At 40.9% G+C, this 13,824-nt stretch overlaps 1 protein-coding gene across 3 annotated transcripts in view; it reads left to right on the top strand.

Annotated features, from left to right (window-relative positions):
• The first annotated feature begins 3,049 nt into the window (after nucleotides 1-3,049).
• The window catches only part of SRFBP1 (serum response factor binding protein 1), a 65,226-nt gene continuing 54,451 nt past the window's right edge, over nucleotides 3,050-13,824 (top strand). For 2 of the 3 annotated variants that reach the window (XM_063129490.1, XM_063129488.1), the window contains exon 1: nucleotides 3,051-3,144. In XM_063129490.1, the coding sequence (XP_062985560.1) occupies nucleotides 3,115-3,144 (30 nt within the window). In that variant the 5' untranslated portion in view covers nucleotides 3,051-3,114. Of the gene's footprint in view, nucleotides 3,145-13,824 lie in introns of all 3 variants that reach the window. The other variant, XM_063129491.1, reaches the window with a different exon arrangement.

Genomic DNA, 13,824 nt, shown 5'->3' with positions numbered 1-13,824 from the left:
ACTCTACTGTACATATCTCAACTGGAACCAGCAATGTGTATGACACATAAATTTCTTAAGAGTAAAATCCAAGCTAATGTCAACTTCATTTAAATTCTGACAGCAAAACTAAAAAATAACACCCAACTTTTGATAAAGATTGCCTGGTGGTGGTGAGGCGCTAATATACTGTCCCAAGATAGCCTAAAGTATTTTAAGGGTGCAATCCTATTGGGATGGCCATAAGCCTCTGAATTTGGAGGGTTCATCCAATGTAGAACAGGAGGAATGGGGAAGGTGATCTATGCATCCATGTTCCTCTCACTCTGCATTTCAGTTAGATGGGCTTTTTTGCCCATCTAGCTGAGGTGTTGGGGAGAGAAAGGCTGGAGGTTTCCTCATAAGCAGTCCTCCCCACATGCCCATGGGAATGCGCATCCCCTTTACCTTCCTTCAAATATTGCTTTTGTAACCTAGAAGAGGCAGCTGGCCCTGTTCTCTCTGCACCAGCTGCAAGGGGAAGGGAGCAGGAAACATGGATGCCTGAGTCTGAGGCCAGAGCACTGACTCCAACCTTGTATATAGCATTCCAAACTATTCAATGGTCCTCAGATGCTGTCTATAGGCCATGGGATTGCTCTCCCTGACAGAGCAAAATGTACAAGATCAGTCAGACATATTATTAAAAGGCCAACTTTGCATACATTTAGATCTTTGTTAGGATGGGGGTCACCAAAGATGTGGCCTTTTCAGTGGTGACCACTGACTGAAGAACTCTCTCCCCAGGCATGGTTACGGTGTCATCACCATATCTTTTCATGGTATTTCAGATCATTTTAATGTGTTCTTACTACGTTCGGTTGTTATTTTAATGCTTTAATTTTTGGAATCCACCAGAAGAAGAGCCTTCAGTGTGGTGGCCCCCTTCCTATGGAATTCCCTGCCTTTGGAGGTCAGGCAGGAAACAGTGTGTTGCTTCTGGCACATCCTGAAAATAGGTTGCGCCAGAAGCAACACTTTCACTTGGGGTATTTTTGTGCCGTGGAGGCACAAGTGGCTGATCTGTTGTTTTTGTGATTCAGTCTGTGGAGGCAGATGTGCTCTGTTATATGCTAGTGTTATTTGCTGTGTAAAAATCATGATGATCCCTGCCTCAAATCCTTGTTTTTGCGCTGTGAGTGGTGGATCTGTAATTTTCCTGCTACAGTCTGTGAAGACAGATAGGCTCTGTGATTTGATTGTGATTTGGGGTATTTTCCAAGTCAAAATAATGAGGATCCCATGTTTTTGCGCTTGGAGGCACCCAGGAGTGGAGGATGCATGACCTTTTTGGTTCAGTCCACGGAAGGAAATGGGCTTTGTAATTTGTGGTTTGAGGGGTTTGGTCTGTAAAAATAAAGAAAATCCCTGTACCTGATCCATGCTTTTATGCTACAGCCACGAGAGGCGGATCCTGGATTTTTCTGGTTCAGTCCATGGAGGCAGATGTGCTCTTTGATTTCATTGGAGTTTGTGGTATTTTCCATGTAAAAGTCATGAGGATCCCTGCCTCAAATCCATGTTTTTGTGATGTGGGCATATCCTGGATTGTTCTGGTGCAGTCCATGGAAGCTGATATGCTCTGTGATTGGATTGTGGTTTGGGTTCTTTTCCATGTAAAAATCATGAGGGTCCCTGAGGATCCATGCCTCAGATCCATGTTTTTGCACCCTGCAGGCACCTGCAAGTGGTGGATCCCTGATTTTTCTGGTTCACTCTGTGGAGGCAGATGCACTTTTTGATTTCATGGTGTTTGGGAGTATTTTTCTTTTAAAAATCATGAGGATCCCTGACACAGATCCATGTTTTTGCCCTGTGGAGGTGCCCACAAGTGGTGGATCATGGATTTTTCTGATACACTCCATGGAGGCACATATCCTGTGACTGGATTGTGGATTTTTGCATGTAAAAATCATGAGGATCCCTGCCTCCACGTTTTTGTGCCATGGAGGTGACCACGAGTGGCAGACCCATGGCTTTTGTGGTTCAGTCCGTGGAGTCAGATGTGTTCTGTAATATGCTAGTGTTTGGGGGAGATTTGCTCTGTAAAAACTATGAAGACCCCTGTCTCAGAGCCATGTTTTTCTGCTGTGCTGACACTCACAAGTAAGGGATCCATGATTTTTCTGTTTCAGTCTGTGGAGTCAGATGTCCTGTGTGATGATAGGATGGTAGTTTTGTGGATGTCCTCTAACAATCATATGCATGCAGTCACGTTAGGTCTGCACTGATCCCCTCTCCCTTGTTTGTCTTGTTAAGTTGATGCAAATTTGAGTTATGAGCCTGTGTTCCGGATCTTTTAAGAACCATGCAACACCTTTGCGTTCCTGGTTTTATACTGTCCCCTTCAAAAATCTCTGTCCCTTTGGGGAGAGGAGGCAAACAGAAGCCGATTCAACCATTCTACCTCCTGAAAAAACCGAGCCCAAGTCAAGACTGTCCTCATATTAGGGGTAGAAAGTGATTCTAATAATAGATTTTAAAGGTAGAGTGGCTATTGCTTCCGAAGCTCAACGCGTCTTTGCTATTGCCCAAGATCGTTTTATACCCAGTGAAATGTAACCTAAAGCTGCAATTCTGCGCACACTTACCTGAGATTCAGTCCCATTGAACTTAGTGGGACTTCCGAATAATCATACACAGGATAGGTATAACTCTTCCTCCTTAACAGCACAATCCTATGAATGCTTAGTCAAAAGAAAGTTTTACTATATTCAGTGGAGCTTACTTCCATGTAAGGATTGCAGCCCAATGTTTACGGATTGGAAGATGCATCAGCTCCCACTTTCCCCTCCCTTTAATCCTCTTTCGTCCTGCCTTTTTTCCTCTTTTCTTTTACGCTTAACCAGCACCCTAAAGCTGAATTCCAGTGAACCCAAAGTCCTGCCCACCATTCGAAGTCTATGGTTAAATCTGAAAGCTGTGTTTCACTGCCTGTGCACCATAGAGGGTAAGGTAGAGTGCCGCCCGGAAGGAAAGCAAATGAGGATAGCGCGTGCGCGTTGTTTCGTTTGAGTGAGCTGGGGGAAAACGTGAGGGAAGAAGCGCCGGTTGGAAGCGGAGGGGGTTGCCTTGTTGTCCCTTCGAGCAGAGGCTATGGCGGAGGTCCTGAACCTCAACAATGAGGTATGTTTCTCCTTGCGTCCCCAGCCGTCCTTGTCAGGAAGCTTTGATTACGAAAGGAGGCTTGTGGAGTGGGTGAGGGGCGGAAAATGGGGGGAGCTCAGTGGAAAGGCACGAGTTTGGGATTTAAAGGACTTCCGGTTCAATCCCTGACTTCTCCAGGTAGTTCTGGGAAAGACCCCACATCTGAGACCCTGTAAAACAACTGCTATGAAGTATGGTTTAGTTTATATGGGCATACATCTCACATACATGTAAACCAAACACATACCTGAGGGATCTTTTGGCGTTGAACATTGGGCGCTTAGGAAAACCTTTTACCCTCCCCCTCCCCCTCCCCACAAAGCTAAGAGAGTCAGAGACCCCAACAAAAGTCTTTGAAAGCAATTATTTTGTTTATTACAGAAGAATTTTGAATGAATTAAAATCACATTTGGGGAATTAAAATCGGACATTAACACTGAGAAAGTTTTAGACTATCAAGGATTTAAAGTCAATAGTGAAGTTTATGTATACTGGGGTGCATAGAAAATTGTGTGTGTGGATGGAAGGAGGAGAAAGTGGAAGGAAAGAAAGACGTTTCAGCTTGGGATAATTTGAATGGGGGAGAAACAGACTGTTTTGGGGGATTTATCGGGGTAATTGCTTACCCAAAAATATAGCAGAGTGCGAAATAGCAGCAGCGTAGAGTCTGGAAATGGTTTCAGCTTGAATTTAGGAACAAAAAGAAGCACTCACGGTCTTTGGTCAGTAAGAAGCTTTACTGACACTAAATAAATTACTTACAGAATAAATGGTCATATATACAGTCCTTTCACAGTACAGCAACAACGTAGCAGTATAACATCAGCAGTCTGATAATGTCAGCAGTAAGTTCCATACAACATGGACTTCTTAAATACACTTTTCTCCTTGGCCCAATTAACCAATAGTCTCTTCATCTTGTACATCTCGTACCGCACGTAGGCCAGGGAAGAATCTGCTTCATACTGGACTTCTCCTGGCAGAGACAATCTGGCCAAGGACATCTTTTTTAACTCTTTAGAGTCCTTTTCCTTCTGTGGTTAAAAACCTAACCACAACACCCTTTCATTTTTAACTACAGAAAAAATACAATTTACATTTCATTACATTTCACCTGTAAGAAATCAACTTTACATGTTTACAACAATCTCAACATTGTGTACATTTCTCTGTGTGTTACATTTCCCAGAGACTTATTTATATGTAAGTTTTTCTTTTCTTCTTCTTCCAAGCACTGTTGAAAAACTTTGTGCTTTGGGGCGTTGAACTACTTTGCAATCTTCCAACTTGCAAACTTTCAGCAATTTTAAAACTTTCTGCTTCTGGCTTTTTAGGTAATTTCCTTTGGAAACTTTTCTACCTCTACACCAAGGTAACACCTAACTTTCCCCAGAGACTTCAGTTTCATCCCTTCCTGCAGCTTTGGGCTGAGTTTTCTTGAATGTGGTCTTGGGAACTCCCTGCCACCAGTAGACGAACCACTAGCTCCACAATCATGTACTCTTTTGCTTGCCCCTTTGCATACAGACACGTGTGTTTGAAAACACCCCCTTTCAGTTTTCGCTGCCTGAAAACACTTTTCTTTTTCTTGTTGAGGCAATTTCAACACATCACTGTAACTCTCAGGTTCAGACTTCACACAACACACACTGAATTCATCTGAATACTTTAAAGGTGGAATTCCTTTGTTTTTTCTTTGTGAACGACGAGGTACACTGGCAATTTCTTCCTCCCTTTCATTTCCCTCCTCCCTTCCACTTTTGGGAGTGGAAACACTCTTCTCAGAGATGTGAGGGCTCTGAGAAGTTAACCCCTGAGTTACTGTTTTCTCCTGGTTGTTCACGGTTTCTAACAGAACTTGGGAACCTTGAATCCTGTCCCAACCTGCCTCCTGAAAAGTAGCAGACCTAGAAACAACCACCTTCCCATGACTTAGGGAAAAACGCCAAGATTTGGATTGCATGCCAGAATAACCCACAAAACGTAATTTCACAGACTTGGTTTCACCTTTAGATCTTTTGGACTTTGGGATATGCACGTATGCCCAAGACCCCCATGTTCTCAAGTGAGACAAATCTGGCTTTGAACCAAAAAGTAAACAGTAAGGCGAACTGCCTGTAACCCTGCTCCAGGTTCTATTACACAGATAGTTTGCGGTTAAAAATGCTTCTCCCCACAAATCTTGCTCAGCGTTTGCATCAGCCATTAGAGAATCTTTCTTCATTTGAAGTACTCCAATTCTTCTCTCAATTGACCCATTTTGAAAAGGAGTTTGGGGATCTATTAACCTGTGTGTGATTCTTGTTTTCCTAAACCACTCACAGAACCTTCCAGAAACAAACTCACCCCCACGGTCCGACTGCACAGAAATAATGGGCTTGTTAAAGAACTTTTCCGCCCAAGTTTTCCAATCCCTAAAAGTTTCAAAAGCTTCTGATTTTCGCTTCAGTAAATAACACCAACTAAAGCGTGTGTAATCATCCAGAATTACAAGCACGTAACTGGATCCCCCTTGTGTAGGCGTGAATGGCCCTACCAAGTCAATAAACACCAGTTCAAAAGGCTTTTGTGACACCCTGTCACTTTTCCTGCAGATGTTCTGCACCCGGGATTTGGTCTGATGACAGATTGAACAATCCAAGAAATTTTTACAGTTTCGCAAGCTTAACCCTGTACACACTTGAGGCATGTGACTTAACACTTTAAAACTTGCATGACCTAAACGCCTGTGCAACTCATGAACACAATTTTTATGGTCTGGCACGTTACCAGTTTGTGCCACCCTTTCTTTACCTGCACCCATGTAAAACAGTCCATTTTTAACATGTCCCAGTGCCACATTTTGTCCATCTTTAATCACTTGGCACTCATCCTTCTGAAACGTAACAACGTATCCTTCAGACGTTAGAGCACTAACAGAAAGGAGACAAAAATCTAAATCTGGAACATACAGAACCTGTTCACACTCCTTTTGCAGACATGGAACGTAGCAACAGCCAATTCCTTCCACCCTCGACGTTCGTCCATCTGCAAGCGTGATTGACTTCACCTTGCTTGGTTCCAACTTCCGAAACGCCTCTGGATTATTAGAAATTGTTCTGGACGACGCAGAATCAATCAGCCAAACCTCTTGGGCCTCGTTACACCTCACTGTGGCTGAGACAAATGCATTCGAGCATTCCTTCTTCTCTCCAGCCTGTGTAACTCCCTTCTTCCTCTTTTTACAGAAGCGTTTGATATGACCCGGCTGTTTGCAAAAATAACACTTTCTTACTGCAACTGCGGTTCTCTCCACATTGTTGCCTTGGAAACACTTATCTCTCTGCATTCTTTCTCTGCTGCCAAGGGCTGACTGCTTAACCCTTTCCTGGCAGTTTTCCTCCTTCCTGGAAAGACGCCGTTTCTCTTCTTGGAGCAAACGACCCGTCAAATAATGAAGAGTGAGTTCATCAGTCTTCATACTTTCCAGACTGGTTGTCAGAATGTCCCAGCTTTGAGGCAACGACCCCAAAATCAGGTAGCACTTATGCTCTTCCGTAAAAACGATTCCGACCTCCTGCAACTGGACAAATAGAGATCTCACCTGTTGGAGATGATTTGCCAAACTTCCAGCCTCCTCCAACTTTAACCGATACAGCTCTCTGGTGAGGCTCAGCCGTGTGCTTGCCGACGCACGCACATAAATCTGTCTCAGCGCATTCCAGCTGTCTCTTGCCGTCTCATCTCTGTTGATATGGACAATTTGCGAGTCCTCCATACTCAAGACAATGTTTGCTTTGGCCCTTTCATTCTGCTCTTCCCACACTTGTGCTTCTTGAGCAGTCTGACCAACCGGCCTCGGGACACTCACGACGTTCCAACATCTGTCCCGCTTCAAAAACATTTCCATCTTGAATGACCACGTTAAGTAATTTCTCTCATTCAGCCGTTCCACCGGAATACTGGATGCCATCTGAACCTGGGCCATCCTCACCGGCTGGGCTGGAGCGCGACTCACACTGGAAACAGACCCGTCTGAGCTCGATGAACTGCCTGAGCTCGACTCCGTCTTTCCCTCCAGCGTTCCTTTGCTCTCAAGCTTTCCAGCAACCAAAAAATTATGCCTTCCAGACTTTCTCTGGGCCCATAACCTATCGGGGTAATTGCTTACCCAAAAATATAGCAGAGTGCGAAATAGCAGCAGCGTAGAGTCTGGAAATGGTTTCAGCTTGAATTTAGGAACAAAAAGAAGCACTCACGGTCTTTGGTCAGTAAGAAGCTTTACTGACACTAAATAAATTACTTACAGAATAAATGGTCATATATACAGTCCTTTCACAGTACAGCAACAACGTAGCAGTATAACATCAGCAGTCTGATAATGTCAGCAGTAAGTTCCATACAACATGGACTTCTTAAATACACTTTTCTCCTTGGCCCAATTAACCAATAGTCTCTTCATCTTGTACATCTCGTACCGCACGTAGGCCAGGGAAGAATCTGCTTCATACTGGACTTCTCCTGGCAGAGACAATCTGGCCAAGGACATCTTTTTTAACTCTTTAGAGTCCTTTTCCTTCTGTGGTTAAAAACCTAACCACAACAGGATTGTGTGAGAGTTTTGGAGGAAGGGGTCAAAGCAAAAATAGGGATGTTGGAGTATTTTAAAATTTTAAATTTTAATGTGGGTTGAGGGTTTTTAATGGAAATTGTTTTATATTTTGTTGTAAAGCGCCATGAGGCCAGAAATGGCAAGGTGGCGCTATAAAAATGTTCTTAAATAAAATAAAAAATAAAATGGGTGGATGGAAAGGCGTAAAAGGAGTTCCAAAACCAATGGGTTTTAGAGTTTGGCATGAGATAAAATATCAAGAAAAGTGGTGGAAAAGAAAATAATTGGAGTATGGATCACTTCGAAACAAAATAGAAGATAAGATATTACTTCTAATCAGCTGACTTGTGAAGTGATGGAGAGCTCTTCTGAGCTCCTTCTCTAGGAAAGAAGGGGAGAAAGAAGGGAGGAGCGAGCAAAAAGGATGTAAGGAGACTTCATTCTCACTCTCTCTCTGCACCTGAGTAATTCATGAATTTGCATTACTGTTTTTATCCCTCTTCTCGCAGGATTTGATAATCAAAATAAAACGAACAAGTCTTTCCTTTAAGATTGCTCACAGTTGTTGGAAAATGGGTTTTTAGGTGTAAAACATTAAGGAGAAGAAAGAGGACAATCGGTTCTTCTTTCTTTTCTATGTGGCTCTCCTAGAGTGGTACTCCCTCCTTTCGCCACTCTTGCCAGAGAACTCTGTACCCGGTGGGAAAAGTCAACTCAACAGAAAATTCCATGGAGACTGCCACACAACACAATGGTTGTGTGCACAGTGTGGATATTCTGCATGGAGTGTTTTCCTTAAAAACTGCACCATTGCATGGAGTTTTCCCAGCAGACAACATGGAGTTCTAAAACTACCTAACGTGTTGCCTGAACTGAGTCTATGTTTGTGCTTACATTTATTTTCCTGAGGCTGATCTTGTGTACATACATTGAAGATAAATTTTTGGTTGCTCAATGTGGTTTGCTCTAAGATTGCAGTTCTAGTCCCTTTGTGGTAGGGTTGCCAACTATTTTTTGCTTGTCAGGGCTCTTTATACCTTTTAACTGTTACCTAACTGGCCAAACCAGCAAGGCAAACTCTTCACATCATGGAGAGGCAGTGGTGGCGAAAGCTTCACTTGCTGGATGTAAAACGACCAGGAGCATTGCCAGTAGTAGCTTATGGAGGTGACACTAAGGAAAGGCTTCTGAATAGAGCCATAGATATCTACAGGCTATGGTATATAAATTGAGAGTAGTGCCATAAATTTGGGTAATGTTCCCATTTGATTTGATTAAAGAAATATATGATAGAACTGTGCCTTAACTGCTATATGAATTATACTAGTGTAACAACCTTTCCCCCTATTTCTACACTGACAGTCACTAAGTGTACTTGATTGTTTTTTCATGCATGTATATCATATATGTAGAACTAGGCTGATGAAAATGGAGTTAAAGGTGCATTTCTTCTTAGGGCCCTTTCACACTTCATGTTGCAATGACAATGGGACTGCTCTTTATTATACACCCAACAGAGAGCTGCAGCCAATCCTTCTAAATAAACTTATCTCGGATGCAAACTATATTTGATGGTGGTAGATCTATGTTTTAAGTCAGACTTGCTCCAGCTATGTTGACAGGTGGGGATGGACAGGGTTTCATCCTTAAAGGTGGCCTAGGAATAATTTTAGATAGATGTCCCAGTTGATCATAAAACACCATGACTACAGCTTTTTGTAGTCCCTTTTTGTTTCATATCCATGCATGGTGCAAAGAACCAAATAGCCTCCATGTTCGATTAGCTGAGCTTTTTGTAACAATCTTCTTTGAGCTAACTGGCCTTGTGAGATACCCTGGGGGGAAACATAGGTGTGATAGAGTCTGATCACTTGCAGGGAGGATGGGATCTTGCTTATCTCTTGAAGTCCTATTTGACTTTGGCCTCAAGGATATAACAATACCCAGTTCGGTGGGAGGGAGGGGCAGTTGTTTCACTTGGGCATGTGTGGAAAATGTCACCTTTTCTGTTGACCCTTTCCTCAAGGCGGGGAGTGGTAGAGAGAACTGAAGGCTGGCATGGTTAGCTTTTATATTGTATTTTATATTGTGTTTTATACTGTTGTTTTATATTTTGAATGGTTTTAATTTTTGTGAACCGCCCAGAGAGCTCCGGCTATTGGGCGGTATAGAAATGTAATAAATAAATAAATAAATAAATAAATATAAAACTGGAGGGGGGCATGAACTATTTATTCTTGTCTTGCTCTGGAGAAAGAGTGTTCAGATGTGGTGGAGCTTATGAGAAGGCCCATAGAGAAGTATGCATAGGCAGCAGCATTGTCTTTGTTACTTTCGGTCTGTACTGGGTTTCCAATTGTCTTATGCTTGTATTAATCTGTTTGTATCAATTTGGCTTTTGTAATTTTAATTTTATACTTATTTGGCTTTGTAGCTTCCAATTCCTTTTTTTCCATTTTGTAAATAAATTCACTACCTTTTAAAGTATTGTGTGTTCTTTCTAGTTTGGGTTAACACTAAGATCAATGTTAACTTTGCCACTGGTGCTCTTAAATATAATTTATTCTTGGCTCTGAGGCTCTTGGGAACCAGTTGGGTTCCTGATTCAACAGTGCTAAGGAGGCTAAGCAAGTCTGGGGACTCCCCCATCCTGGGCTGGTGGCAGAGGGGTAGTGGCGACCTTCCATTCAAAGTGGTTCAGTTTGGAATCATGTTCTTTTCTTTAACTCAGCACCTTGTATCCTAGGCAACAATTATTGTTTGAGAGCTGCATGAGTGTCACTGGCTTTCTGAGGATCAGAATTTGGATAAAAATGATACAGCCACAAGTTAATTCATTGCACTTTATGAGTGGTCCTGCTTCACACAAATATTATTGGTCTAATTCATTTTTTTCTTTTCCAAAGTTCCGTGGCCCTATTTTATTTCTGTTTATTGGACTTGGATAATTTGGAAATAATTGGCACTAACTAGTGGGAATTATTTGCTACCACATTCTGGTAGCAAGTGGTAGCAAATACCAGCAAGCTTGGACCATTTTTGACAAGTGTTTCTGTAGTGCTCTGAGGAGCACACAATGCTTGTCTCCTGTCAGATCGGGATGCAACAGTCTGTTCTCTGTATGCTAGTTTTAGACCATCTCCATAATGTGTAAATCAGGGAAATGGAACGTTGCAGGCGTTCTGGTATTTCAGTTCCTCAGACAGACTTTGAAATTGCACAGAGATCTTTATGCTGAATCTACCTCTATGCTCCTGGCTCCACCAGCTCAGGTAAGCCCAGTAGGCTAAAAACGGCAGTAACTGCAGTTTTTGTACAGGCTTTGGACTTCATGGTAACAAACAGCCAGCTGTGCCTGGAGGTTGTCTGCTTGCACTGGTACATAGGATAGGGAAAGAAGAAAGGCAAGGAGAGGTTCACTTTAGCACTTTCATGGATTTTACTCAAAGAATAAAGGAAATCCCATTTTTTCTGTGTATTCTTGGACAACAGTTAAACTTGTATAGATATTTTTGTCTTTATTGTAAAAAGGGACTATTTACAATGCCTTCATATGCAGTTAACAACAGCACAGTATTTCTGGTGTTGAAATGTGCACCAGCTGCTGGCTGACTTGCTGGCTGGGACTTGTGCTAGTAATTTTGCAAACATGCTCAAGTCTGTGATTTATTGGGATGCATAATAAGATTGCCCAAGAAAAATCTATTTACTTATTTGCATGAAACAAAACAGGTTTCATCCAAAGTTACTGTTAGGACAAGGAACAATACAGTTTTGTAATCATGCTTGCAATTTGGCAACATTTCCCTCCAAAAGAATTAATATTGACAAATCATAAATCTGTAATTTTTCTTTTCATGATTTTTTGACAGACCACAATTTAAAGATAAAATGGCTGCAATCCTATAGTCAGTTATAGGATTATAACTGGCAGTAAGCACCTTTAAGTTCAGTAGGCTTTACTTCTGAGTAAACATGTCTAGATTGCATTGAATGAATATAAAACAAGCAAATATATAAAAAAACTCTGTGTAAGTATACTTCTGGAAAAAGTTGCTAGGTGGCAGCATAAAATAAGTAATAGTCTCCTGCCCCCATCCTCAGTAGCTACAAGATCTCTTGTAAATACGTTTAATTTACAAACTGATTAACTTAAATGGATGAGTATGAATAGTGTTCCTATAAGACATGTTTTGTTAGAACACTGCCCACCCTCCATGTATGTTTAAAGATCACATAGTTTTAACTGTACTGGGTTTATAGATGTAGTTGGGATGAAACTTAAAAAGTTCATTCTACTCTCTTGTCAGTGTGACCCATAGAAAACCTCCAATGGATTTTCTTGAGAAATTAACACTAGTGAACAGCTTTGGTTGTGTTATAACTGCATTTATTATGTAGAATTTTAATTTTCTGAGCTGAATTATAAACTAGATGTACCTAAATAAGCTGGTATATATTGTTAGTTGGGGCTTGGCACCCACTCTCTTGGACTTTACAAATGTGTTAAGACACAACTTTTCATTTTATTTTTTAACGTGTATTTCCCCCCTGTTTTTAATGTTCTTGTTTTTATTGTTACAAAATTTTATTGTTTTAAATTGTTGATGACTTTTTAGCAGATAAATTTAATATAATAAATAAAAGGGCAACCAGAATGATCAAGCAGCTGAAGCAATTCCCCCATGAAGAATGGTTACAACATTTGGGGATTTTAGATTAGAAAAATGCCAATTAAGGGGAGAACACAGGGTGGTTAAAAAAAAAAAATTAAAAGCATCTTTAAAAAAACGGTTTTTTTTAAAAAATTAAATCGGATTTTTTTAATTTAAATTGGATTTTTTTAAAATTTAAATCGGATTTTTTTGATTTAAATTGGATTTTTTTAATAAAATGCTTTTTGAGGAAAAATTTATCTAAAGATAGTTTTCTGTTTTAGATACATTATAGTCCAAAGGTTAATCATCATGAAATAAGGCTTAGTTTTTAATTATGTAGCATGAGGTTGTTTAAATTTTTTGGTAAATGAATTCCATTAATCCATTCACAATGTCATGCTCTTCCAGAGGTTTCTGTAAGATTATTTTTCTCCTTCCAATAAAGTACAGCAGAAAAGTTGTCCAAATATGAATGATTAACCCATTAAACTGCAGATAGTTCACCTCACAATAATTTCATTATTATCTATTTATGATGTGTTTCTAATAGTATAACCAAATCAGTATTTTTTGATATAACTGTAAAACTAATCTGAAAAGTTGCAATTCTAAAAATGAAACCTTCATCTGGTTGTAAATATTAAGATTATACCAGCAAGAATGAGTATTTGGTAACTCTTGAGTTGTGTAAAATATAGCAAGGAAGAGTGCACTTTGGGGTGCGGGGGAAGTCACATGATTAAATCGAGTCTTTCTGAGTAGTGATTTAAATGATGATTTAAATTAAATCCACCCTGGGAGAACATGATAGAAGTATATAAAATTAGGTATGGAGGAAGTGGATTGGAGAAACATTTCCCTTTTTCTTAATATTATAACCTGGGGTCATCCAATAAACTTGAATGGTGGGAGATTCAGGACAGATAAAAGGAACATACTGTTTCACACAGAGTATAGTAAAACTATAGCATTTTCTACCCCAAGATGTAGTGATGACCGCCAACTTGAATAACTTTAAAAGGAGATTATATGAAATTCATGGAGAACAAAGTTAAAAATGGCTGCTAATCATGATAGCTACATATATTACATCCAGGATCAGAGCCAGTATGCCTCTCCATACCAGTTACTGGGGAACAAAAACAGGAGGGTGAGAACATAAGTGCCATGCTGGATCAGACCAAGGGTCCATCTAGTCCAGCACTCAGTTCACCCAGTGGCCAGGGAACAACAAAACAGGGCATGTGCAACAGCACCCTCCCACCCATGTTCCCCAGCAACTGGTGCACACAGGCTTACTGCCTCGAATACTGGAGATCCTTTGCCTCCAGGAATTTATCCAACCTCCTTTTAAAGCCATCCAAATTGGTGGCCATCACTACAACTTGTGGTAGTGAGTTCCATAATTTA

This window comes from Elgaria multicarinata, chromosome 6, assembly GCF_023053635.1.
Source record: "Elgaria multicarinata webbii isolate HBS135686 ecotype San Diego chromosome 6, rElgMul1.1.pri, whole genome shotgun sequence".
NCBI lineage: Eukaryota > Metazoa > Chordata > Lepidosauria > Squamata > Anguidae > Elgaria > Elgaria multicarinata.
The sequence above is the reverse complement of the archived record's forward strand: the minus strand, read 5'-3'. Positions and strand labels throughout refer to the sequence as shown.